The sequence below is a fragment of the Dama dama genome, chromosome 20 (assembly GCF_033118175.1).
Source record: "Dama dama isolate Ldn47 chromosome 20, ASM3311817v1, whole genome shotgun sequence".
In the NCBI taxonomy this organism is placed as follows: Eukaryota; Metazoa; Chordata; class Mammalia; order Artiodactyla; family Cervidae; genus Dama; species Dama dama.
In genome coordinates, this window is record NC_083700.1 from 107381511 (window position 1) to 107409191 (window position 27681).

At 46.4% G+C, this 27681-nt stretch overlaps 2 protein-coding genes across 2 annotated transcripts in view; one reads left to right on the forward strand and one right to left on the reverse strand.

Annotated features, from left to right (window-relative positions):
- Window positions 1–27681, forward strand: part of DLGAP3 (DLG associated protein 3) — a 63786-nt gene that overhangs the window by 34340 nt on the left and 1765 nt on the right. The window contains exons 6-10 of the mRNA XM_061122453.1: window positions 7041–7254; window positions 7539–7852; window positions 8273–8358; window positions 25928–26412; window positions 27342–27433. Of these exons, the coding sequence (XP_060978436.1) occupies window positions 7041–7254; window positions 7539–7852; window positions 8273–8358; window positions 25928–26412; window positions 27342–27433 (1191 nt within the window). The remainder of the gene's footprint in view (window positions 1–7040; window positions 7255–7538; window positions 7853–8272; window positions 8359–25927; window positions 26413–27341; window positions 27434–27681) is intronic.
- On the reverse strand, window positions 17229–18106 carry LOC133041614 (cytochrome c). The gene has a single exon (XM_061122454.1). The coding sequence runs from the start codon at window positions 18074–18076 to the stop codon at window positions 17759–17761; it is 318 nt and encodes a 105-aa protein (XP_060978437.1). The 5' UTR covers window positions 18077–18106; the 3' UTR covers window positions 17229–17758.

Below are 27681 nucleotides of genomic sequence, written 5' to 3' on the forward strand. Positions count from 1 at the left end.
TTTTTGGTTGAATACTGAACATTTTATTTAATATATTGTAGCAACTCTGGATTCTTATTTTACCTCTTGAAGATTGCTATTGCTTTGTTTATTTGTTAATTCCTGGTCTAAATCTGTGAAATCGATCTACCTTGCCAGGTGTAGCCTCTGATGTCTCCACTAATTTTTTTCTTTCTTGTTTTTATTTTAAAGCCTGCTTTCCTAGGGGTTGACCCTGTCTCTGCATAGCTTAGTGTCCAGCCAGAGACTGATCAGAGGTTGTGCTCAAAAACTTCAAGCCAGTAAGGTTTTCTTTCTCTCCTTTTATGGTTCTGTGTGAGCTGAGGAATTGTCACTTTCAAGCCTGCTCTGGCTTTTATTTTTCGCAGGTTCTCCTACATTTCTTCTGTACATATGCATAGGCTCCATTGGCCAGGGATATGTGGGTGGGCTCAAGGTGTTTCTGATTTTTGTGGTATATGCACCCAGCCTCTAGTTAACCCAGATTATGTGAAGTGCTTATCAAACTCTCTGTGGCTACCTTTTCCCCCTAGAATTTCCCATCAAGTTCCTGTCTCGTCTGCCAGTCCCATTGCTTGCCCCCAAACAGTGCTGAAACCTCAACCTGTTAGTGCAGCTGGTTATTCTTATTCTTGACGCCATAATGGACAGTGCTCAAAATAAAGTGAGCCCCTTTGTTAGTTGCAGTTAAGCAGCTGGTTTTCATAGCCTGGTCCACCCTAGTTGAACTATTGCAACTTTTAGAGCTGGGAACTTGTGTTATGGGATCAACTGCAGGTGAGGACACTACAGACTCATTGTTCTTACCCAAAGTTCAGCAATTTTCATGAATGTGTTTCTTTGTTGTATAACTTTGATTGATTTTCAGAGTGATAAAATGGTTGTTTTGGAGAGCTTTGTGCAGCTTTATAGTTGTGTTAGGGCATAGGGTTTGGTATCCTCACTCTGTTGTGTCTGAAGTCATAAGTCTGGAAAATTCTTAATGACTGTTATTATCAACTCACTCCAGTATTCTTGCCTGGAGAATCCCATGGACAGAGGAACCTGACAGGCTACAGTCCATGGGGTCGCAAGAGTTGGACATGACTTCACAACTAAACAACCGTTATTATCTCTTAAAATATTGCTTCTTCTGTGTTCTCTCTGGGCTTCCCTGGAGAGTCCACCTGCAATGCAGGAAACCCAGGTTCAATCCATGGGTCGGGAAGACCCCTGGAGAAGGGACTGGCTACCCACTCCAGTATTGCCTGGAGAATTCCGTGGAAAGAGGAGTCTGGCAAGCTACAGTCCATGGGGTAACATAGAGTCGGACATGACTAAGCGACTTACACAGACATATTTTATCTAGTCCCTAGATAGCTCCTCTAGCACTTCTGTTAGTTGTATTTGGGGTATTTTTATTATTTCCTTTATATAGCTTAACCTCTCCTTCATATTTTCCATTTCTTTACCTCTCTTTGCTGCCTTTGGAGTAAGTTCCTCAGATATATTTTCTGGTTCTCTGTTTTTCTCTTCAGTTCTGTTTCATTTACTACTTAACTCATTACTTGTGTTTTAATTTTCCCCTCCCTTCCTCCCACCTAGGAATCTGATTTGGTTTCTTTGGAAATCTTTCTGCTTTTTTTTCCCCCAAAGCTTTTATTCTATCCTTGTGTTTTCAGCTTTATTTATCTTTTAAGTTTTAGAAAATTTAAGCATAGTTTAAAAGCTAATCTGCTTTAGCTAAGGTAATACTGGCTGCTATAACAAATAAACCTTGAATTCTCAATGGCTTAACTCAATAAAAGTTTAGTTCTTATTTATGTCATTGTTTATATTAGTTACCTATTTTGCTAAGTTGCTTCAGTCATGTCTGACTCTTTGCTATCCTTTGGCCAGTAGCCTACCAGGGTCCTCTGTCCCATGGGGTTCTCCAGGCAAGAATATCAGAGTGGGTTGCCATGCCCTCCTCCAGGGCAATCTTCTTGACCCAGGGATCAAACCTGGGTCTCTTATGTCTCATGCATTGGCAGGCAGGCTCTTTTCTGCTAGCATCACTTGGAAGCCCAGTTACCTATCACTGCATAAAAAATTACCCCAAAACATAGTGTCTTGGGACTCTCCTGTGGTCCAGTGGTTAAGAATCCGCCTTCCAGTGCAGGAGACCCAGGTTTGATCCCTTGACCAGGAACTAAGCCTGCACAGCACAGCGAAGACCCAGTGCAGCCAAAACCAAACCAATAAAAACATGTCTTCAAATATATTTATTATTTCACAATTTCTATAGGTCAGGAATCTGAGCACAGTTTAGCTGGTGCCACCTGGGTCAGATGTCTTACAGGCTTTATCAAGGTGTTGGCCAAGGCTGCAGTCATGTCAAGGTTTGACTGGGGGAAGATCTCCTTCCATGCTCACCTGCTGCCAGCAGGCTTCATATCTGTAATGTGTGAGACTCACCATATAACACAACTCACAGCACACAACTTGCTTCCCCCAGACCAAAGGCTCTGAGAGACTGAGAGAATGTGTCCACGATGGAAGCCCTGGTATTTTTGAGATCTAGTCTCAGAAGGGACATGCCATTGTATCTGCCATATTCTTTTCATTAGAAGTGGGCAGATAGGTCTAATCTGCACTCGAGAGGAGGGGACTCTGCAAGAGTGAGAATGCCAGGAGGTGAAGATTTAGGGGCCATGTCAGATCACACATTCTAATATGAGGTCATCTTCAGTGGAGCTTTATTTGTGAGCATCCTCATCAGCTTGGCTTAAGAGTGGGTCCCCCAGATTTTTAGATTGCTCTGTTAGACTGTTCTTGGTCTGGGACCATTTTATGTTAATTTTTAATCCGGGGAGGAGTCTGACCCATGTAGATACAAAATCCTGTGTCTGTGTGAAAACCACTTTGTGAGTATAAATCCTTAGGAAACTTATCTTCTTTCCCGTCTCCTCAGTGCTTGGATGCTGACGAGCTCCTTTGTCATCAGTGTGTGCCGATAATTGATTTTTTTCCTAGTTTATCATTTTATCAAAGCTTTCTCCTTTTCTACTTGTATGCAGGTTCCCATTTCCAGTTCCATGCCTCATGTGGGCCCAGAGCCTTACTCCTACACCCAAGTGGGTGTTAAAATCTAAGTCCTTCAGTTACTGAGACCAGCTCCCCCTTCCCCCTACCTCCCACCTCCACTGGGCTGTTTGCAGCATTGGCTTACACAGTTAATATTCTGATTTTCCAATCTCCTCTTTGTTTTTGTCCCATGGGGACTTATCTTGCTTTCTTGTGAGCTCAGCTATGCATATAAAACGTTTGTTATATTTTATCCAGTGTTTTAGAATGTTTTAAAATGAGAGGGTTTTCCAAAGTTATGTAAGGCAAATGCTACATGTAAAGTGTACAGGATGTTGCCTTGCCCCTAACTGGACCCATCAGCACCAGTACAGACAATTTTCAATTAGACCCAAACAAAGTATTTTCTTTTAAATATCCCACAGCCTTGGAAATACTGATTCTGAGTCTGGATTGCAGAAAGGCTAAGGTTCCCATTACCCAAGAGGATTTTTTGATTTTGACTCACCTGAAAATGTGTGTCAGGGGGAGCAGGATGGAAGGCTGTTTAGGGAAAAATCAGAGAATTCACAGCATAATATTACAATTTCATACTTATAATACAGTAAAGATCAGCTCAGATGCAATATTCCTCTGAGAGTCTATAAAAGTCTGTATTTCTCTTGGGTCCTGGTCCCTTGTTAGAATTCTAGAAGTTCCTCTTGGCTAGTAGAGATGGAAGATGTGTGGCCCTGGGGAGACCCTACTTCTGTCTGCCTTAGATAGAGTTGGTCATGGAACTAACATATGGTTGGGATTTCAAGAGCTTGGAGAACCTTTGGGAAGGAGGGGCCTCTGAGAAGTATTGTCACTGTGATTTAAGAACCTCTTGCTACTAATAATAGTAACAATGTAAATTTATTTATTTTTATTATATACATAAGTATTTTAAAATTTTGGAGAAGGAAATGGCAACCCACTCCAGTACTCTTGCCTGAAAAATTTCATGGACAGAGGAGCCTGGGTTGCTACAGTCCATGGGGTTGCAAAGAGTCGGACACGACTGAGCAACTTCAGTTTGTTTCTTTCTATTTTAAAATTTATTTATTTTATTATTTATTTTTGGCTGCACTGGGTCTTCGTTGCTGGTGCGGGCTTTCGTAGTTGCAGTGCATGGGCTTTTCATTGTGGTAGCTTCTCTTGTTGCAGAGCACAGGTTCTAGGTGCATGGGCTCGGTGGGTGCGGCTAGTGGCCTTAGTTGCCCCATGGCATGTGGAATCTTCCTGGACCAGGGATTGAACCCGTGTCTCCTGCATTGGCAGGTGGATTTTTAACCACTGGACCACCAGGGAAGTCTGCTAATGTTTATTAAGCATCTGCTATATGCCAGATATTATGTCTAGTGCTTTACATACAGAAGAGGGCTAGAGATACAGAGATAAGCCACAGAGTGAGATTCCTTCCATCCTTGATGTTCAGACTTGAGACCAAAATGCTCTCTGCTGGGGTTGGGTCAGCTTTCTTGTGCTTCAGAGGGACCCCCTGGGTTGGACTGGTTCTGGTTGGGGAGTATCTTGAGCCTTGCCTAGCAATAGCAGGAGTTAGGTTATCTCTTGAGCGTTAGCAAATAGCCTGGCACAACTGGTACTTGGTACCCCAGAGGTCAAGAGGTAGGAGACGGAGAGGTAGGCGCACAAGGAGTTGTGATTTGTCCATGGGCTTCCCTTGTACCTTGGATGGTAAAGAATCTGCCTGCAATGCAGGAGACCTGGGCTTGATCCCTGGGTCGGGAAGATCCCCTGGAGAAGGGAATGGCTACCCACTCCAGTATTCTTATCTGGAGAATTCCAAAGGCAAAGGAGCCTGAAAGGCTACAGTCCATGGGGTCACAAAGAGCTGGACACGAATGAGTGACTAACACTTCTTTTGTAATTTCTGTACACTTGTAATGAAGTTCGTTTAGGAAAAAGCTGAAGACAGTCTTCCTTTTTAATTACTGGACCAATATTGGAATCACTGAACCTGAATCTCCAGAAAATTTGGCTCTGAACTTCAAAGCAGTCAAAACGAAGAGAGGCTTAAAGTTAGAGAACTGGGTTCAGATCCTTAGGGTGGTGCCCACGTTAATGTAAGTTTAACGAGGTCTCCAGGAAATTCTGATACTCAGTCAGCCTGGCAGGAGAGCCAGGAAACTGAGCACTTTGGTTTTCTGACTTACATACTGGGCATCTTTGGATAATTCATCTGCCCTCTCTGAGCCTTGGTTTGCCTGTAGGTAGAATAGGATGGAAATTCCTGCTCAGTTTGAGGTAGACTGTAGTGTTATAATATCATATATACTTTGGAGGCCGAGTTTGGAAATGTTGAGCTGCATTTTACACATGGATCAAGCCACTCCTTTCTCTGTTGACTGCACATAAATAGGATGCCATGACTCTTGCCTGGGGGATGTCACAAGATTCAGCCACGGGATACTTGCTGTCATATTCATCCTCTGGTTACTACTAAGGACCTTGTCCATGACTTCATCCAGTGGCCTCTACATAATCACCCATGGGGGAATTTCTCTGGGACTCAGTGGCAAGACTAGAGTGGTTGTCATGAGTGGTGGCCTGTGTTTGCCAGGCAGGCCCTGAGACCATCACATGGCACAGATGGAGGGCTTACCTGCACCAAGTGCCTCCCATGTTTTTCTTTGAGTCCCCTAAATAGCCCTATGAGTATGGTACCATTATCATTCCTATTTGACTGGTGATTAAACTGGGGCCCAAAAACTTTAAATACCTTCTCAGGCCACACTGCTAGGAAATAGCAGAGCCAGCATTTGAGTCCAGCTGAGTCTTACAACATAGCCCTTGCAGACAACCCACAGCCTATACGCAAAGCGTTGGCTGCTCTGAAGCTCAGGGTCAAAGGTGCAACCTTCCTGTTCCCTGAGTGTTGAGTTTACCACTATCCCACCTTCTTCCATATCTCTATATTTTCTTTGTGCCAGTTTTCTCATTCAAAGCAAATGAAGCAACAGCCTCTGGTGTATTTAGTCTTAGTGCAGTGTTACGCAACATGGTTCCATGAACAAAATTCTCGTTTTGCTTTTTCTTAGTTGCTTAAATTCTTTCTAACACATCACAAAATGATTCTGCATCACAAACTATCAAAACCAAAAACAAGAATCTTGATCATCAATGACTGCACTTCCCTCAGAGGAGGAGGGCAGGGTAGGAACCTGCAGGCTGAACCAGGCTGAGTCCCTCCTTAGTTAGTGGGCAGAAGGTCGGGGAGGGCTTGAAACACTACAAGGTTGATAATTTTTGCTCCATTATGTACTCATTAATTTCCTTCCTTCCACATGATTATATCTCTATAGGTTGCTTTCGATCATTTTTGTAACGCAGTAGGTCATAAATGGGCTTCCCTTGTGGCTCAAACAGTAAAGAACTGCCTGCAATGCAGGAGAACTGAGTTCAGTCCCTGGTTGGGGAAGATGCCCTGGAGAAGGAAATGGCAACCCACTCCAGTATTCTTGCCTGGACAGTTCCATGGACAGAGGGCTCTGGTGGACTATAGTACATGAAGTCGCAAAGAGTCAGACACCACTGAGCGACTTTCAGGTCATAAATAATGAAAGTTGTTCTTTCCTGCAGTACCCACCCCCATACTTGGCTGTCAGCTCCCTGGTCCTCTCCCCCAAGGATCGGGTGAGAGAACCGTGAGGGGATGGGACCAGGTGGAGAGGAAGATGGGGCCGTCTGGGAGAGGTAAAGCTGGCGCAGAGGGAGGAGTATTTAGAGGAAAGATTAGACACCAAGGCTGATCCCAGAGCAGGCCCGGGGAACAGCACAGGGCAGATGTGCCTCCATCTTTCTCTGCATGGTCTGAGGGTTTCTTTTGGTCCAAATGCATAAGTCTCACACTGAGAGTCTCTGCAGAACTAGAGATGTTCCTAAGGCAAAGTGCCTCAGACACGCCCCTATTCCAGCACCAAGGTAACTGTCCTTCTGGTCCCTGCACCCAGCTCAGCGAGGAGCTGAACCAGCAGCTGGAGGCCGTGTGCGGGTCCGTGTTTGGGGAACTGGAGTCCCAGGCCGTGGACGCTCTGGATCTGCCCGGCTGTTTCCGCATGCGGAGCCACAGCTACCTCCGGGCCATCCAGGCTGGCTGCTCTCAAGACGACGACTGCCTGCCCCTCCTTGCTGCCCCTGCCTCTGTCTCAGGGAGGCCCGGCTCCTGTGAGTATGCCCTCTCTGCCCCTGGCACAGCCCTAGGTTGGAGAGTGATCTGGGTTCCAGCTCCAGCCCTGGTCGCGGCCCTGCTGCTCGACTTTGGGCAGATCGCTTGCCTCTCTGTGCCGGATGACGGGAACGATCCGTGGTTCTTTACGTAGCCGCACGTGGGGGGTTGGGCGTGGCTGCTGGGTCCTGTGCTACCGCGTGGGTGTGGGGGGTGGTCGGCCACAGACTCCTGCCGGGTCGGCGTTTCTCACCCGCTGTCTCTCTGGGTCCCGGGGCCACAGCCTTCAACTTCAGAAAGGCCCCGCCCCCCATCCCGCCGGGAAGCCAGGCCCCGCCCCGCATCTCCATCACCGCCCAGAGCAGCACCGACTCCGCCCACGAGAGCTTCACCGCGGCCGAGGGCCCCGCCCGGCGCTGCAGCTCCGCTGACGGGCTGGACGGCCCGGCCTTGGGGGCGCGCACCCTGGAGTTGGCGCCGGTGCCACCCCGGGCCAGCCCCAAGCCCCCCACACTCATCATCAAGACCATTCCTGGCAGGGAGGAGCTGCGGAGCCTGGCGCGGCAGCGGAAGTGGCGGCCGTCCATCGGGGTTCAGGTATGGCAGGGGGAGGCGCCAGCGAAAGCTTTGCTTTTTTCTTAGTTGCTTATATTTTTAACACCATGGATTCTGCATGGCCTTGGCCATGTTGAGGATGGGTTGAGAGGGTCAGTGGGGCCTTCTGGATACACAGACCTTTTCCTCGCTTGCTCTAAGCCTGATCATCGACGGGGCGTGGGGCGGGGTTGCTGCTTCAGACAGCCTTGCCCACATCGTTGTCCCTCATCCTGGCACCATCACCCCTGGCAAGCGGAGAGCGGTGCTCAGAAGTTGTAACCTTAATGCATCTAACCTTCTGGGTCTGCCGTCCTGTTCAGGCAGATCATATTTGCAGGATCTGCCCTCTGGCTTCTGGGGAAGGGCTTGAGTGCCTTGGCCTCCTAGCCCTGCCTACTGACTCCCCAACCCTGCCACCAGGTGGAGACTATCTCGGACTCAGACACGGAGAACAGGAGTCGAAGAGAGTTCCATTCCATCGGTGTACAGGTGGAAGAAGACAAGAGGTAGGTCCCAGTGGGGATATCTCAGGCCTTGTGGGCAGTGGGGAGAAGAGGAGAGAGGGCTGCATAAGGACTTCACTGCCCTGGTCTCCCTGAAACTCTCTCCTCCTGGTCCTGGGGAACAAGCCCTTTTATTGGGGAGGCGTCAGAGCAGCCAAAGAGGTTCGTCACAGAGATGCCCCATCCCGCAGTCATCAGACCTAAAGTGAATTCTCTTAGTTCCAGTGCCTGTCCCAGGTGCTGAGCGTTGGACAGGAGGTATACAGGGGTCCAGGAAAGCGGGTGGTAGGGAGCAGTAGCAGGTGGGTGCAGAGGAGGCCTCCAGCAGTTGTGCTTTACAGAGCATCACAGGATTTTTCCAGTCCCTGCTGACTTCCTGTGGTGTACAAGTATGTGAGCTCAAAAAGAAACAAATAAACATGAAGATTGCCTCTCAAGGACCCCTGGTAGATATAACACTCCTCATTCGGCTCACACAAGCATTTAACCAGTCGGGGGTACCTATTATATGCCTGAGTCTGTGTTGTACCCAAGGAATCAACAGCCACTCTTCTGGCATTAGATGGCCTCAGAAAGATTGTTTTCTTAATTTCCATCTGAAAAATTAGCACTGAGAGCTCTGGAGGGAACACTGGGAGGAATCCCTCTGTTGTTGGGTTCCTGTGGAAGATGCTTTCTTTCCCTAATGACCAGGTAGCAGTGCCACGGTGGCCCGTCTGCCTTCTGGGCTGCCTTGCTCCCAGGCCAGGGGCCCTAAGTGTGGTGTCGGGGAACCTGCCTGGGGCTGGCAGTAAGAGATTTACGGCAATCTGTGTGGCCCAGGTCACACCCCATGAAGGAATAAAACTAGAGTGCCCATAGCAGTCCTTAGCATCTCTGTTTCTGATTGCCATTGTTGGGCTTTTAGACCTTCCCTAAATCCCCCCAGCTGTTTCTGGGAACCCCTGGGAGCATCGTGTGTGTGTGATCAAGACTTCTTGAGGTTCCTGCGGGGGTTCACCATTTTCCTCCTCTTCATGTTAGCGCCCTGCAGCTCCATATGCTCCTAAGGTGGTGAACGTCTCTATCGAGGACAGCAAAAAGACATCCTTGTTGCCCCCATTATTCCTGAAAGCTACTGTCCTCCAAATTCTTTTTATTTATTTACCTTCACCGATCTTAGTTATAGCATGTAGGATCTAGTTCCTGACCAAGGATCGAACCCAGGCACCCTGCATTGGGAGTGTGGAGTCTTAGCCACTGGACTGTCAGGGAGGTCCCCTTCAAATTCTTAATATACCATAAAGATCTCAGAAAAGTTGTACGTTCTGGCAACCGAATCCTGCAAGTCCATGACTTGAGTTCTTGAGAGGTGGGGTAGGAGTCATGGCTAGGTGCAGCACTGTGTTCAGAACGCTGCCGCCAGCTGTAACGCTGAACCATGGACCATCAACCAAGCCCATGTGGCCCCATTTGCTCCTTGATGAGGCTTCTTGGTCCCTCATCCAGATAGACCCCTAGAGGTCCCCCATTCCTCAAAACAAACCTGAATCCTGGGAAGAGTCCAGCAGGCATGCTGCTGAGACTTGAGCTAAATCAGCAAACTCTGTCATTCATTTCTGGATTGATTCATTTAGAAAATACTTGTTAAGCATCTGTTATATGACAGCTTCTGTTAAATGCTCCGGGAAGCATGAAAGACATGACTTCTGGCCTCATAGGAGTTATGGCCTAGAAGGGAATCAAGGCAATGAGTAAACAATCCATGAGTGGGATTTCCTTGGAGGTCCAGTGGTTAAAACTGTGCTTCCAATGCAGGGGGCATGGGTTTGATCCCTGTCAGGGAACTAAGATCCCACAGGCTGTGTGGTTCAGCCAATAAATAAATATATTAAGTAAAATTAAGAAAGAAAATAATACATGAGTAAAAATATGATTATATACTATGATATAACAGGTAATGGGATATTATTACACATTACAGTGGTCATATGAAAGAAAAAAGCAGGCGCTAAGAGAGAAGGGACTTTACTCAGATTAAGCAGGTGACATTTAAGCTGAGACTTGAGGGCTGACTGGGAACACTCAGGTGATAGCGGGCGGGAGGCTGGTGAACATGCGGGAAGCATCCCAGGAAGAGGGAGCAGCACTGTGTGGAAGCGCTGGGACAGGAAAGAGTGACACGCTGAACTGAAAGAAGGTTCGTATGGCTGGTGTGGAACAGGATGGGGTGTTTGTGGGGGAGTGGATTGGAGAATGGGTGGGGCCAGGTCGTGTAGAGCATGGGCATGATAAAGAACTGGAATTTAATTCTTTTTTAAAAAACCTTTTTATTTTATATTGGAGTATAGTAGCTCAGACGGTAAAGAATCCGCCTGCAACGCAGGAGACCCAGGTCTGATCCCTGGGTCGGGAAGAGTCCCTGGAGAAGGGAATGGCAACCCACTCCAGTATTCTTGCCTGGAGAATTCTGTGGACAGAGGGATCTGGCAGGGTCGCAAAGAATCAGACAGGACTGAGTGACTAACACTTGGACACTTGGATAGCTGATTAACAGTATTGTGATAGTTTCAGGTGGACAGCAAAGGGACTCAGCCATACATATACATGTATCCTTTCTTCCCTAAACTCCCCTTGGAATTCTAACTAATGAGTGACCTTTGAAAGGTTAAAGGAGTGTGGTATGATCTAATTAATGTTTACAAAAGATCACTAGCTTCTGAGTGAAGAATGAATTGGAGGGAAGTAAGGGCAGACATGGGGAGGCTAGGAAGCAGGATTTTTTCATGATCCAAAAGGAAGGCATTGTGGACAATCTGAGGTTGGGGATCTTTTTTCCCTGTTAAATGTATACTTGGGTACCACTAATGTGTGGGAACACTATTAGGTTTTAAATGTTGATTTTGTATTCAGCAACCTTGCTGCTCTGTCTTATTAAGACCCAAAGTTTGTCTGAACATCATGATGGGTTTTTTTTTTAATGTCGTCAGTTTTGCAAATGAGAATATTTCTTTTAGATCTATATTTTAAAAATTTCTTGGAATTCCCTGGCTGTCTAATGGTTAGGACTCCACATTTCCACTGCTGAGGGTGTGGGTTCAAGGGTCAGGGAACCAAGATCCCACAGGCTGCATGGCACAGCCGAGTAAATAAACAGATAAAAGTAAAATCCCTTTCTCTTGTAGTAGTGCATCAACTAGGACTTCTAGCTCACTGTTGAGCGTAGCGCTCTTGTGTCATTCCTGATATCAGTGAATGTCTTCTAAGTCCCACCTAGAAGTATGATGATGTTGGCTGCAGATTTTGATGGAAACTGTTTATCAGTTAAGGAAATTCCCTTCTATTTCTAGTTGGCTAAGAGTTTTTATTTTTCAATAAAAAATGAGAGTGGAATTTTATTGAGTGCCTTTCTAGAATCTACTGAGATATGATCCTATATTTTCTCCTTTCATCTGTAACATGCTGAATTATATTGATTTGTTTTCCATGTTGACCCATTCCTTCATTCCTGGGTTAAACCTCGATGAATCCCATTATGAGTTTGGATTAAGTTTGGCTAAACAGGGCTAAACAGGGCCGAGTCACTCCAGTGTTCTTGGGCTTCCTTTGTGGCTCAGCTGGTAAAGAATCTGCCTGCAATGCAGGAGACCTGCGTTTGAGCCCTGGGTTGGGAAGATCCCTTGGAGAAGGGAAAGGCTACCCACTCCAGTATTCTGGCCAGGAGAATTCCATAGACTGTATAGACCAAGGGGGAGCAAAGAGTCAGACACAACTGAGTGACTTTCACCTTCAGCAGATAGGGACTCAGTAGTGTGTTCAATATATTTCTCTCTGACTAAAGCTGCAGGAAGATGCAGGTTCCATCTCTGGGTTGGAGAGGTGCCCTGGAGAAGGGCATGGCAACCCACTCCAGTATTCTTGCCTGGAGAATCCCATGGATCGATGAGCCTGGCGGGCTACAGTCCATGGGGTCACAAAGAGTTGGACATGACTGAAGCGACTTAGCATGCACACAAACAAATAAAAAGCCTGGATGTAGAAGTTCAGTGTCAGGACCCCAGACTCCTCTTGTCTTGCTGGTCTTCCACCCTTTGTACAGCACTTATATCCAAGAAGCTGATGATTAAACCCTAGCTATTCTGTCTGCATTCTGAGCAGTACCAAGGACAATTCCTTGGAGAGGAGGAGGATGCGGTCCCTCGTTTTTAAAAGACTTCCTAAAAGTTACACACAGCACTTTCACACATCACATTGGCTAAAGCTCCATCCCATGGTGGCATCTGGCTGCAAGGGGGGCTGTGGAATAGTCTTTTATTGGGAAGCAAAGTGCAATGAGCAGAGCTGAAAATTAGGATTCTTATTGCTGCAGACAAAGAGAAAAATAAGTATATGGAACTCTTAAAAGTTTTGTCACAGTCTTGTGGTATTGTTTTCATAGACATTGCTGGATTTTTGAATAGCTGTTACTTTATGTAAGATTTTTATATTTATGTTCATAAATGATACTGGCCCACAATTTTGTTTTGATTGTTGTTATTTAGCTCAGGCATTAAGCTTATGCTCGACTCTGAAAATGAGCTTGGTAGTGTTCTCTGTGTTTCTGTTCTTTGAAACAGTTTGTGTAAAGTAAAGGTTATCTCGTCCTTAAAGTTTCAGTAAAGGCTACCTATAAAGCTGTCTGGGCCTGATGCCTTTCTGGGATAGGAGAAACTTCAAACTGCAGCTTCTGTTCCTTTAGTGGTTATTGACTATTCTGGTTTTATTTTTCTTCTTGAGTCAATTTTGGTGACTCATGTATTTCTAAAAAATGGGCCATTTAACAAAAATTGACAGTTTTCAAAATTTTTGGTATAAACATTCTTTCTGATAGTATTATAATTTTATAAAGTGTTAACATATTTACAAGCTGTGCCTCATTTTTATTCCTAATACCACATATTTATACCCTACCTCTCTTTCTTGACTCATTTTGCCCAAGGTTTGTATATTTTATTATTTTAATATATTTTAAAAAATTGTCCTTTGTTAGTCTTAAAGAAAAAAATTAGCTTTTGGTTTGGATAAGTGTCTCTATTGTTTCTCTTTTACCTTTAATATTTCCTTTCTTCTACTACTTTTGTGTTATTATTTTCTTTCTTTTACCATGTTTGTTTCTTTTCAGCCTCTTGAACACTATTTCTTATTTTCTAATGTGTTTTTAAGGCCATCCATTTGCTTCTAACTACATTGCTGTATCTGTATCTCATCAGTTTTGGGATGCAGTGTTTTCATTGTTCAGTTCTAACTAGTTTGTAACTTTTCATCATCATTTCTTTTTTACATTATAAATTATTTAGAAGAATTATTTTATAATTGCCAAATGTATTTTTTGTGCATGTGCAGGACACTCTCATTTTCTAGATTTGCTACATTGTGGTTGTAGAATGCATTCTGTGTGATATTTATTCCTTAGAATTTGTCAGGGCTTCTTCATCATATATATATATGTAGTCAGACTTGTAAATTATATTTTTCAAAATGTTTACCTTTGGTTTTTTTGGATGTTTAACAGTTATGAGACAGGTGTGTTAAAAATGTCTCACCATGATTATGAATGTGCTGTTTCCCCTGGGAATTTTATTGATCATTTTCTTTAATTTGAAAGAATGCTATTTAGTATTGTCGATCACAAATTGGCACTTGCCATGGGTGCTTGCCATCCACCTCTGCAAGAGTTACATCACGTGCTGTTGCTGCAGCAGCACCTCCGACACCCACGAAGGAGTTCAGGATGGAGAGCAGAAATGAGGCATTCTGTGGGAAAACTGGCCGGACAGGTCTTCAGATAGTCAGATATTCCCAGGAGCTGTTTCTATGAGCCCAATTCTTGTATCTCATCATAGCTAGAAAAGCACTAAAATCCTTCATGGTGACGACTGTTTCCCAGCAGAAACTTTCTACAAAAAAAAGTGCTTGACTGCACGTACTCCCCCTTTACCAAAATCACATGTATACTATCCTTCCCCCCTACTTCTTTGGAGCAGTTTCTCAGAGCTATCTGAGGTTGTATCTCCCAGGCTGCAGTTCTAGTTTTGCCCCAAATAAAACTTAACTGGCAGCTCTTACACTGTGCATTTTTTAAAGTCAATAGTATTCAGGCTTATGATTATTGTATCTTCTTGATGGGTTGGCCCTTTTATCATTAAATAGGATGCTTTTCATCCTTATTGCTGGTTTTTGCCTTGAAGTTGATTTTGCCTGGTTTAATTGCTATGTCTGCTTTCTTTTGATTAATTTTCCACTGCATCTTTTTTCATCCTTTGTCTCCTCATGTCTCTCTATCCTCATGTTTTAGATATGTTGCTCATAAGCAGTATGGGGCTAGAGTTTAGTAGACCTATTTAATCCATTTATATATTTTTGATTACTGGTTTATTTGGCCTTATTACTATCATCTCTTTGAAAATTTTCTTTTGGACATGGTTTTCCTTTGCTTTTATCCTCCCCTACTTTTCTGCCATCTATTGAACTGATCAAGGTGACTTAATTTCTCCTGTTCCCTCCATCTCTCCACTGGTGTGGAAGTTTATGTTTTAGTAGTGATTTCCCTCAGATTTCAAACAAATATACTTAATTTCACACTTCTCTAATAGAGTCTGAAATTAGTATTTCTATCTTGAAATAGGCACAAAATAAGAACCTTGAAACACTTTAATTTCCTTCTTAGTTCCCATTTTCCATGTTATGTTTTTCTAGTATTCTGATTATACTTCTTTAAAAAACCCTGCCAAATCAGTTGTTGTTGTATCTTTTATGGTTTAATAGTTTGGATTTACAAACATGTTTTAACAATTTATGTGTTCACTATTGCTTGTTACTGCCCACTGCTTCCTCCTGGGTTCAATTCCCTTTATGCCGAAGTACTGCTTGAGCTTGGGACCTGTTTTAGAGTTAATATCTCAGCTTGAGGTTTCTGTATTTCACTGGTACTACTTATTCAGACCCCACATCCACACACAGAGCAGCCTTAATATTCTGATTTTTCAGCATCCTGCTTCCAGGCCACATACCTGAATCATGACATGAGTTTTCTAGTCTGCGTTTGTAAATGAAACAACTTTTTTTTTTTTTTTTTTGGCTGCTGGCTTTATGCATGGGGTGTCCTTCCAGGTCCCCAGGATGCACAGGCTCAGGGTGTCTCCTTTTATCCTCCCTGGGCATTACCATCTAGCCTCTAGCATATGTCTGGCCCGTATTCCTGTGGCTCACTTGGCTTAGATTCCTGTTCACCACTCAGATATTGAATTTCTTCTTTGTTTCTGATACTTGAAGTTGTCTCTTTCCTGTTTTCAAGCTTGGCATTGTAGCAAAACCACCTTTTGGGCTTTGTTTGATCCAGCATTTCTATGTGAATGGGGGTGGTGGGTGGGAACTTCTTAAGTTGGTTCAGTCCACTACATTGATCAGTCGTCTGGACTAGGCCATGAACAGCAGATAGAGAAGTGGACTGATTTTGGAAGCATTTGGAGTGAAGTCAGGAAGGATGGGGACAGGTAGAGACTGAGGTCTTCCTTGTCCTCATGTTGGTGCTCAGGGAGGTCTGGAGGGGTGGGTTGGAGAGGGGAGATGGTGTTGGATCAATGTCTAAGGAACTGAATTGCTTGGGACAGGTGATCACACTGGGAATCTGGAGGGGGTGACAGGTGGGGAGAGAAGAAATCTGGCGCATCTTTCTGGCCAGGTTCCCTTGCTTGTCTGCTGAAGGCATCCTTAGTTATGCACCTGCACCGTCCTTTCTGTCCCTTATGTCCCTGGCACTCTAAGTCTGACTTACCACACACCATGTCCCAACTGGTACGTAAAAGTGAGCCATGAGTACCAGCAGCCTTTCTAGGCATGCATCCAGGCTTAGCCACCCCCCACCCGCTGCCACCAAATTTTCTTGGACTCTCTTGTCCTTGCTCCTGTCTCACTGATCCAAGTATTTCTCTCTTTCTCTCTCTCTACTTTGGTTTTAAAAACGGCAGGGGAGGAAAGGTTTCTCCTTTTCTGCCATGCAGGGGTTCTCTGCTAACCTGTTGGGTGAAGAATTCAGATGTATTGCCCGTGTGGTCTTTGCTGTTGTTCATCAGCAGTGGTGGCCTGGCTTAGAGACAGACAGGAGTTGGGGTTGATGCCCCTTCGGTTCCATCTCCACCATGCCCCCACCTGGGTTCATCTGTCCACAGGCGTTAACTATACCCCTGGCATTTGTGTCATGTTTTGTGCTGGGCACCAAGGATACAGAGGTGGGCCTGGCCGGACACAGCCCTGCGCTGTGAAACTTGCTGCTGTGTTAATCTAAGAACCTCTTAAGTGATGTAGAAGTGTAACTTCAGGAGCCTCAGAGGAGAGGTATACAGACTGTGAGAGTGTGTAATATGGGGCTTGGACCCATCAGAGAGGTCAGGCATGGATTCCCCCTTGCGGAGAAGGTGACATTTGAGTGGAGACCTGAAGGATGGGCAAAAATCAGCAAGGTGAAAGTGGGAGCTGAGCGTTCCCGGCCGAAGGACCAGCAGGTGCTATGACTGTGGTGGGAGGGAGCATAGTTAAGAAACAGTTACCAGCCCTGTCTCAGAGCATCCCACAGCACCTGTCTTTCCAGACCCAGCACACTCTGGGCTTTGACAAAAGAATGCATCAAAGGTCCTTGCTGAGTATCAGAAGTCTGTTCCCAGGGCCTTCTGTGAACATCGAAACCATGTGATTTTTACTTCTGACTCTCTCTAATCATGGGATCCGCTTGTAGCTTCCACTTCTGGATCTCTCCCACTAAGATCTTTTTTTTTTTTTTTTGTGAGGTGCTAAATACTCTTTATTTGATGCTATACATAAACCACACTAAAATGCCTTTCATTAAGTAAAAGGCTAAATTTTAGATAGAGAATTTTAATTAAATTGGCATAGTTTATAAAACCAAAAAGATAAAGTGGAATTTGTCAGTGTATTTTCAATTCTTGCCTTAACAGGCTAATGAACACAACTTCAAACACATCTGAATCCTCCTCTGTTCTATGAGACAGTGAAGGGACCTTTTCAGTATTTAAATATATTAATATAACCAGTTATAGAAATCTAAATATAAAACCAATCTCTTATAGGGTTTGAGAAGGAATGCACCATCTCCCTAAGAAGTTTAATATTCCTTATTCAAGTTCAATCATCTCTTTAGAATGGGAAAAGTGATAGTACTTGTTGAACCGGAATTACTATCAAAATTAAAAAAGCTGACCATATTTGTTTAGCCACAAACCAATCTTATTTAAATCAGGACTGTCCAACAGAATTATTCCATCAGCCGTTCATGATCTGAATTCTAGTGTGTGAGATCAATTTAAATATGGTACACATAAAAAGTCATGAGACACTTCTGTTTCATAATAAATAAGGCAGTGGCCAACTATTACTCATTGGTAGCTTTTTTGAGATAAGCTATCAAGTCCTCCCTCTCTCCCTTCTTCTTAATGCCAGCAAAGATCATCTTTGTTCCAGGGATGTACTTCTTGGGATTCTCCAAGTACTCCATCAGCGTCTCCTCTCCCCAGGTGATACCTTTGTTCTTGTTGGCATCTGTGTAAGAGAATCCAGCAGCCTGACCTGTCTTTCGTCCAAACAGACCATGGAGGTTTGGCCCAGTCTTGTGCTTGCCTCCCTTTTCCACAGTATGGCACTGGGCACACTTCTGAACAAAAATCTTCTTGCCCTTCTCAACATCACCCATTTTTAAATCGTTCTTTCTCTGGGCGCGACCGAGAAGTTCCCGCTTGCAAGCCGAACGCCCCGCTTTCTCCCACTAAGATCTTATCTGAAATCCCAGATTTAGCAAAAACAAAACAAAACAAAAAACATGAGTAGAAAACACTATACTAGCCAATTAAATCTGATTTTCAGATAAGCAATGAATTATTTTTAGTAAAAGTATTTCCCAAATAGTACTTGAGACATATACTAAAAAATTAGCTGTTATTTATTTGAAATTTAAATTTAACTGAGAGTCCTGTAGTATTTTATCTGACAACCCTACTTAGATCCACATGCCCAGTCAGGGATACCTGGAGAACTCTGTGCAGGAAGTCCACCCCTTCCTTAGTATCGTGGTCATTTCTGGCACTGGGACTTGTGAAGGGAATGTGTTGAAAGAACAGTATGCATCCATCCTCATGACGTTATATTCCAAGAGCAGGCCTGCAAAAGCAGTGAGTTGCTGACTGGCCCCAAGACTGGGGGGTGGACACCGCCTCTACTCCTCTGCTACTCCTCTGTCAACTCCAAGATGGTCATGATTCTTTCTCAGTCTCCCATCCTAGCCCCACTTGGGTGGGGGTAGGGAGACAGCCCCCAGGCTAGGGATGGTGGACTCGGGGATCCCTGATTGCTTATATGTTTAAGCTCTTGGATGCTTTCTCAGAGAGGGAGCTGGTACAATGGCCGAGCCTTGCTGAAATCTCCAATCCCATTCTCCCTCCCACCCCTGCCAGTCTGCTGCCAAATACTCCTAGCAAAACCTCTTGACAACTCCTAGAATGTTGAGCATTCCTTGGACAATGCATCTCTTGGGATAAGCCAGTTTCTTCCCAGAGCCTTTTGTTATCCCTTGGAGAATCACCGTAGAAACATCTCCCAGAAGTAACCATGATAACAACTTCCAGAAGCATCAGGAATGTGAGCACTGTCATTCTAAAGGACTTGAGGGGAGAAGCCCTCCTCAGCCTTGTTAAAAGGCTTGGGGAGAAAATATTGTGAAAGGCATTGTTATGAGTTAGTAGTGATTCATAACTGAAGCCAATTTCTATCCTGTGTTTACAGCTATTGGTGAAGACTGCAGCAAATGCTGCCAGATCCAAAACTAAATAGGGGCATAAGCCCTGGACTTCAGTACCCTGAAAATGGATCTGTTAGAGTTAGGATTAGGTTTGGCTGTGAGTTATAGAAAATTCCTAAATGACAGTGACTCGAATATGACAGTTTATTTCTGTCTTGCCTAGAAGTCCAGAGAGTCAGTTGAGGGCTGGTAGGTGCTACACAGTGTCAGGACCCAGTCTTCTTCTACTTTATTGCTCCTCCATCCTCAGTACTTGGCTCCCATCTCATGTTCCAAAATGGCTGCTTGAGGTTCAGCCATCATGTCTGAATTCTGGACAGCAAGGATGAGAAAGGAACAAAGAAGGGCATACCTTCTCCCTTTAGGAACATTTTCTGAAAGTTACACATTCTACTTCTGCTTATATCCCATGAGCTAGAACTTAACCACATGCTGCACCTGACTGCAAGGGGAATTGGTAAAAGAATCTTTATTTGAAGTGGCCATGTGTCTAACTTAAAACTGTGGGATTCTATTATTAAGGGAGGAGGGAAATGGATATTGAGAGATGATTCGTAGTCTCTGCCATCCTTCCTTCCAACCAGCAAACCAACCAACCTACCACCCAAGCAACGTTTATTTGAGGAACTGCCCAATTTGATAAGGGAGACAGATATACAACTACATAACTATAATGCAGTGTGGTATGGAGTATAAAAGAGGTTTTATTCAGAGTGCTGTGGGAGAACAGATGGAAATGATCAAAAGCAATCATGATAATCAGTAACTACAATGGTCTTCCTGGGTTCTCAGTGCTACACTCCCATTATTTTATTTGTCCACCTCCCTTTCTTTTCAATGCAAGCTACAAGCCTTCCTGCCTTACCATATAATAGCTAACATTTGCAATGGGCAGACCAGGTGCTGTTAAGTTTTTTAGATTTATCATAACAGTCCTATGAATAGGTACTGTTATCATTCTCATTTACAGATAAGGAAACTGAGGCACAAACCATAGAGCTAGGCTTTGGACCCAGGCAGTCTGGCTCCAGAGCATACATGCTTAACCACTCTGCTAGCCTGCCTCCCCAAAAGCTGTTCATTCTCATTTCCTCCCCCAGCCTCCTTTCCCCCTAATCTCCAGCAGACAACAGCCCTGCTTACTTTATTATTTTTTAAATTTATATTTTATTTTTTGGCCATACATGCCCTGCGGCAAGTGGGATCTTAGTTACCTGACCTGGGGTCAAACCTGTGCCACCTGTAGTGAAAGCGTGTCGTTTTAATCACTGGACCACCAGTGAAGTCCCCTCCCTGTGTATTTTATTGTAACAATTGAGGTCATCTGGTGGGATCTCTTTCCATTTCTGGACCAACCTCTAGCTTGCATCTCTTCCCTTGCCTCCTCCAACAGTCTGGCCTCAGGGGTTGAGGTATCTGCCTTTCTGGTTGAGGCTGCCCCTCTCCCTCAATCCTAGGGAGGCAGTGGAATGTCATGGTTTAAGAGCTGGCCACTGTGGACAGACTGCCCTAAATTGATACTGTCAGGTCTTAGGAAGTCACCTAGCTTCTCTAAGTCTTAGTTTTCTCACCTGTAAGTCGGGGTGATACTAATGTGATGATTGAGCATATTGATTAAAGCATGTAAAGTGTTTTAGCACTTGCTAACTGTTCAGGTGGACAGGGAGGCCTGGCGTGCTGCTATTCATGGGGTTGCAAAGAGTCGGACACGACTGAGCGACTGAACTGAACTGAACTGTTCAGAGGATGTTCGTTTTTATTTATTCCCCTCATATCTGGTCCTTGGATTACTGCCTCTCTCTTCTCTAGCTTCAGTTGATTTCTCTTTACAAATTGCATTAGTTACCTATTGCTGATAGGATATATAGTCACAAATTTAGCAGCATCTAATAATCTGTATTTATGATTTTACATTTCTAGAGGTTGGAAGTCTGAACTGGGTTTCACTGGGCTAAAATCAAGGTGTTGGCAGGACTGATCCCTTCTGGAGTCTCTGGAAAGCATCCATTTTATCACCTTTTCCAGTTTAGAGAGGCTGTCTGCATTCCTTGGCTTGTAGCCCATTTCTGGTTTCAGAGCCAGCAGTGGCGGGTAGAGTCCTCACATGATGTCACTCCAGCCTTGATCCTGTTGTCCCATTGCCTTCTCTGATCCTGACTTTCCTGCTCCCCTCTTTGACTTACAAGAACTCTTTTGACTAAAATTTATACAACTGGATAGTGCAGGATCTCAAGATCCTTGATGTGATCATTTCTGCAAAGTCTTTTTTGCTGTGGAAGTTAACATATTCACAGGTTGTGGGAACTGGGACCTGGACTTCCTTGGGGGGCCATTATTCTGCCTGCCCCTTAGGGATATAGCATGTGAGAACCATCCTCAACAAAATGTCCCTCCTCCCAGTCCTATTGAGATATAATTGCCAGATAATCACATTATCCCTTCCTTAAAAGTACATTGCCTTCTCTATTCCTCCCTTCTCCACCAGGCTCTCTGGGAGTTGCCTGGTGGTGGGGGTGGTTTAGTCGCTAAGTCGTGTCTGACTCTTCTCGACCCCATGGATTGTAGCCAGCCAGGCTCCTCTGTCCATGGGATTTCCCAGGCCAGAATACTGGAGTGGGTTACCATGTCCTTCTCCAGGGGATCTTCCCAACCTGGGGATGGAACCTGTGTCTCCTGAATTACAGGAGCCACCAGGGAAGCCCATTGTCTTGCCTAGTTTTCTCTACGCCCTGCCTGGAGAATCCCATGGACAGAGGAGCCTGGCGGGCTACATACAGTCCATAGGGTCGCAAAGAGTCAGATATGACTGAGCGCTCAAGCACACACTCCCAGTTTTCTCACAGCCTCTTACCTCTGCATTTGCGCTCAAACTCCACCAAACTGACTGATCACAAGTGGCTTCCATGTTGCCAAGTCAGTAAACACCTTTTGTTCTCAATTGGTTGCATTTTCCAATTGGCTGCTCATTCCCTATTGAGACCCTTTTTTGGGGGGCTCCCCACTTTTTTGGTCTCCTATCTGCTTTTAGGTGACTTTCTCTTGATTTTCTTCCTTTTCGTCTCTGGCTTAGACACATCTGGGGCTACACTGTCTCCACCAACCCCTGAAATGTCTGTGTTCCCAGGGCATCTTTGTTCCATTGCTCTTTCCTTGGGTAATCTTATCCTACATTGCTGGTTTTATTTATTTTTAAAATGGTTGATTTATTTTTGGCTGCGCTGGGTCTTCGTTGCTGCGAGCAGGTTTTCTGTAGTTGCAGCAAGCGGGGACTACTCTCTGGTGGATGTGCCCGCAGTTCTCATCGCGGTGACTTCTCTTGTTTCGGAGCACAGGTTCTAGGCACCCGGGCTCAGCACTTGTGGGGCATGGGTTTAGTTGCCCCACGGCATGTGGAATCTTTCTGGACCAGGGATCAAACACCTGCACTGGCAGGCAAATTCTTAACCACTAGACCACCAGGGAAGTCCTACACTGCTAGTTTTAAGTGCCACTTGCTCAAGGATGACCAATTCCTGCTTGCGCTGTGCAGATCTTTGGCTCCTGGCTGGAAGTGTTGGTAAAGATTGTGTTTCCAGTAATCCTGTAAGCTTCTCAATTTCTTTGGTCTTCCTTCAAGTAGACACGATGAGAGAGCTTCTTGAGGTATTGACTTGAGAACGATGTAGCCTGGGGCATTCAGGCTTCTGAAGTTCCAGACTGTGTGGCCTATTTCCATCAAGACACAGAGTGATCTTCTCAGGACCTCTCAGAGGAGAGTGAAAGGCACAGATACCGAAAGACACATCCATGCTTTGTGGGGGCAACAGGAAAGCAAATAAGGAAGGCATATCTTCACTAGTGTATTTACTGGGGCAAGCCCCACCTTTCCCAGTGGGGTTTGCCATTGCTGGAGCACTGAAGGAGCCAGAGACTAACTGGAGCTCAAAGCACAAAAATATTCAAAGGAAGCCAAAGGGCATCCTAATAGTTCAGTTAGACACACAGAACTCTCACCAGAAACAGAACAATGTAACCAAACAGTGGCATGTATGAGTGCTCAGTCCTGTCTGACTCTTTGCTACCCTACGGATTGTAGCCTGGCAGGCTGCTCTGTCCATGGGATTCCCCAGGCAAGAATACTGAAGTGAGTTACTGTGCCTTTCTCCAGGGGATCTTCCTGACCCAGGGATGGAACCTGTGTCTCCTGCACTGCAGGCAGATTCTTTACCCACTGAGCCACCTGGGAAGCCCTAAAGTGCGGGACTGCCTCCATGTGCAAGAAGACAGCTGAGAGAGGAATGGTTTTGAGGATGGTCTAGGGAAGGCTCACAGAAGAAGAGGGAACTTGAGCAGGGAACCAACAGGGAATGAGGAGGAGGAAGGCCTTTTTAAGTGGGAATAGCAAATGCAGAGGCTAAAGTAAGGGCCACGAGAATCTACTTGGGGAGCAAGGAGGGTGCAAGCGGGATAAGATCAGAGAGAACTGCATCCAGAGTAAATGTCAGCCCAGGAAGCCTAGACTCTATCTTGTTGGCAGTGGGGAGTAATGAAATGGTTCTGAGCAGGGGAATGAGTTGGGCAGAGGTCAGCTTCAGAAAGACTACTCCAGGGACTTCCCTGGTGGTCCAGTGGCTAAGACTCTGCACTCCCCATGCCGGGGGCCCAGGTTTGACCCTTGGTCAGGGAACTATTAATAGATCCTACATGCTGCAACTGAGTTCTCTTGCCACAACTAAAGATCCTGCACTTCAGAATAAAGATCCCTTGTGCCTTGACTAAGACCCAGCACAGCCAAATAAGTAAATAAGTATTAAAGAAAGAAAGAAAGACTATTCTAGTCCTGGGTGGATTGGTGAGGGAAAGTTGGGCCCCAGATCCTAAAATATGCATAGGTATAATTGTATAAGATATAATTTTTAAAATGTATAATTTTATTTTATCTAAAAATTATTTTATTATTTTTATTGCAGTATAATTGACCTACAATGCTGTGCAGTGCCAGGTGCAAAAATTCAGTATTTCCATACACTATATATATATATTTCAGTGGTCACCACGATAAGTCTAGTTACCATCTGTCACCATATAAAGTTACTACAATAGTATTGACTATATTACTCATGCTGTACATTTCACCTCTGTGAGTTATTTATACTATTTTGTAGCCGGAAGTTTGTCCCTCTTAATCTCCCTTGCCTGTTACACTTATCCCCCACCTGCAAAGTATAATTTTAGAGAAAGGAGGTACCTTGGCAATGGTACTGGTCCATTCCTATCATTTTATATCATATATGTGTGTGTGTTTATATGTAATATATGTTCATATATGCCATATAATGTATTTTATATACACATATACATATATTATATACTAGGTGGTCTGGGTGGAGGGTGAGTGACTTCTCAAAGGCACGTAGCATCAAGGCCAGCATTGGAACTCAGGTCTGCCTTCTAGTCTGGTGCTCATCTCTGCTATACTGAGTGGAGGCAGTGGTGTCTAAAAGGAGGCTGATCCAGTAGTCAAGGTAGGAATGATACAAGTCCTGACCAGGGCAAGACAGGGCAGGCAGCAAGGTGAAGACCATGTGGGAGGCAATGTGGATATGTTCTTGCTTTCTCTCTCTCTGGGTGGGGGTTGGGACATAGGGCTGGTTGGAGACTGCACATGAGTGCGTCTCTCTTTCCTGGGTCCTGCCGCATCCTTCCGGGCCTGGTTTCTATGGCAACAGGCTCCCAGCAGGCAGCCCGCCAGCTGGAGGGAAGCAGGCAGGCAAAGCATGCAGGGAAAGAAGGCCTGGGCAGCAAGAGGAAGACTGAAGTTGTGGGGGCTGTGGGAGTCTCCCAGGAAGCTGGAGGAGCCCCTAAACCTAGCTCCCAACCCCTTTTTTCTTCTGACCATGAGAGTGAAGGTAGCCTCGGACACATGGGCTTTTCTTGCCTGCTCCGTGAATTTCCAGACCGCAAACTTCTATTCATCTCTCCCTGCCACCCCCGCGTCTCCTGACTCTCCTTTCTTTAAGTGTTGTCTGACCCCAACCTCCTGCCCCTCGGGAGAAGTGACTTCTTCATAGAAAAGAGCCCTCACTCTGACTGAACTCAGTCGGGTGGGGGTGGTCAGGGGGGATAACAAGGCTAATTGACTCTGTTTTGCATAAGATTTGCATGTTATTAACTCAAAAACAAGAAATTTCCAGGCCCTGTATCATTCCTGTCAACAACTTAATTCAGCTCTCTTGGCACCAGCTGACTGTCTGGCCAGGCTCTGTGCTGAGCCCTGGGGTCCCTAGAGGAGAAGTCCTCCCAGCTGCAGCCCACCCTCCTTCCCCCAGCTGCTCTAAGACAGTTCCTCCTGATGTTCTAGCAGCTGGTGTGGTGAGGAGTTCCTGGGCTGTGGAGTGTGGCAGCCCTGGGTCCACATTCTGGCTCTGCTGTTTCGCAGCTGGGTGACTGCGGGCCTCAGCCCAGCTTCTGCAGGGTGATGCCCTAGCACTTTGGCTATGTCTGTCCGATTGGTATATGCCAGCCTCTGTTCTGCCCATCGAGTATAAGTGGTTTAATGTTTTGAATATCACCCCTGTCTAGAACCGGTGCAACAGGTAGGTATATTATGTGCTCACCTGTGGCGAGGACCGATACATTTAAAGGTGGTGGAGGACTGTCCATCACTTTGTAGGTTTCCTGTCTCATTCGTTGTCCTTTTGCCCTGGGGTGCAGGTGAGGGCTGGGGTGAGACTAGGCAGGCGCAGAGATGACCGCCACCTCTCTCACCAGGCGGGCGAGGTTCAAGCGCTCCAACAGTGTGACAGCCGGCGTGCAGGCTGACCTGGAGCTGGAGGGCCTGGCCGGCCTGGCCACCGTGGCCACAGAAGACAAGGCCCTGCAATTCGGACGCTCCTTCCAGAGGCACGCCTCTGAGCCCCAGCCCGGGCCCCGGGCCCCCACCTACTCAGTCTTCCGCACGGTCCACACGCAGGGCCAGTGGGCCTACCGCGAGGGCTACCCACTGCCGTACGAGCCGCCGGCCACCGATGGGTCGCCCGGCCCTGCCCCTGCCCCTACCCCCGGCCCCGGGTCCGGGCGCCGCGACTCCTGGATGGAGCGCGGCTCACGTAGCCTCCCGGACTCAGGCCGCACGTCCCCCTGCCCACGGGATGGCGAGTGGTTCATCAAGATGCTGAGGGCGGAGGTGGAGAAGCTGGAGCACTGGTGCCAGCAGATGGAGCGCGAGGCGGAGGACTATGAACTGCCGGAGGAGAGTGAGTGCGGGCTCGGTGCGCCGGCGGCCTGGGGGCTGGCGGTGGCCGGGCCACGGCGGGATACGGGAGGACCCTGGGCGTGACCGTGCCTTTCTCACACTTGGCGGCGTGACCCCAGGCCTTGGTGGCTCCCACGGGCAGTGTGCCGGGAGCTCCTGGAAGGAAGCGCGAGCAGCTTCAGAGGCCAGAGCTGGGACGGGGGAGAGTGAGCGAGTGAAAGGGCTGGGCTTTCTAGGAGACGGCTACCAGCCCAAGGCCATGGAGATTCCAGGAGGCCCTATTTCCATCTGGGCTGGCTGGGAATCCAGGTCTGATCCAGGTGTGAGAGCAGGCCTTCAGGCAGAGGGGGAGGCAGTGTGCGGGTCAGCTCTTGTCTGCGGCCTGAGGGAAGGAGACTCAGCCAGGAAGACATGGTCCTGCCAGAGGGGTCTGCAGGTACAGTGTGAGGGCAGACAGCGGTTTACCGCCCAACCCTCAAGCTGATAGGATCGTGACTAGAAGATGAGTCAGGGACATGACATTATTTGGTAATTCTCAGTGAGCCAAGGACTCTGATGGGTGACAAAGTTCTGCCAGCGAGGTGTCACTGAGCTAGTACCTGGCTGGCTAAGGCTGTAGGGCTGGACTGGTGCTGATTTCCATCTCTCCTCTGGCATGGGAGGCAAGAGGACACAGGAGGATAGCCAGTCAAGAAATGTAGATCGTATGATGGAAGAAACATCAGTGTCTGGGGAGTCAGTCTTCTTGGTGAAATGGCGCAGGAGTTGCTTGTTAGGATCTTGAGTATATGGGATGGGGAGGGGCCGGAGGAGACAGACGGATAGATGGTGCCAGATAACAACAGGGGTCAGAGTCATCCCAGGCAGACTTCCTGGAGGCAGAGGTAGGAGAGGCATCATTCCCCTCCCCCATCTCCTTTTGCTCTCCAGTCCTGGAGAAAATCCGCAGTGCCGTGGGCAGCACACAACTTCTCCTGTCCCAAAAGGTTCAGCAGTTCTTCCGGCTGTGTCAGCAGAGCATGGTGAGTGATCGTGGGCATGGAGCCTCAGGTGTGTGTACCTGGTAGACGACCAGAGTGCATGGATACCTGGCGGGGAGACCAGGCATTTGTGCCCATGACAGAGAGGTCTGGGCTCGCTCTTGTCTCCCTCCTCCCAGTCCCCACTCCACTCTCCCAGACTGAACTTCTGGACAGTGAGGGTGGGGTTGGGCTTTCTCAGCTCCTGGCTTGGGCTCAGGCCCCTCTGACTGGATGCCTCCCCTCTGACT

Excerpts from the sequence above, each read along its gene's own strand:
- LOC133041614 (XM_061122454.1), bottom strand. The coding sequence starts at position 18,076 with ATGGGTGATGTTGAGAAGGGCAAGAAGATTTTTGTTCAGAAGTGTGCC.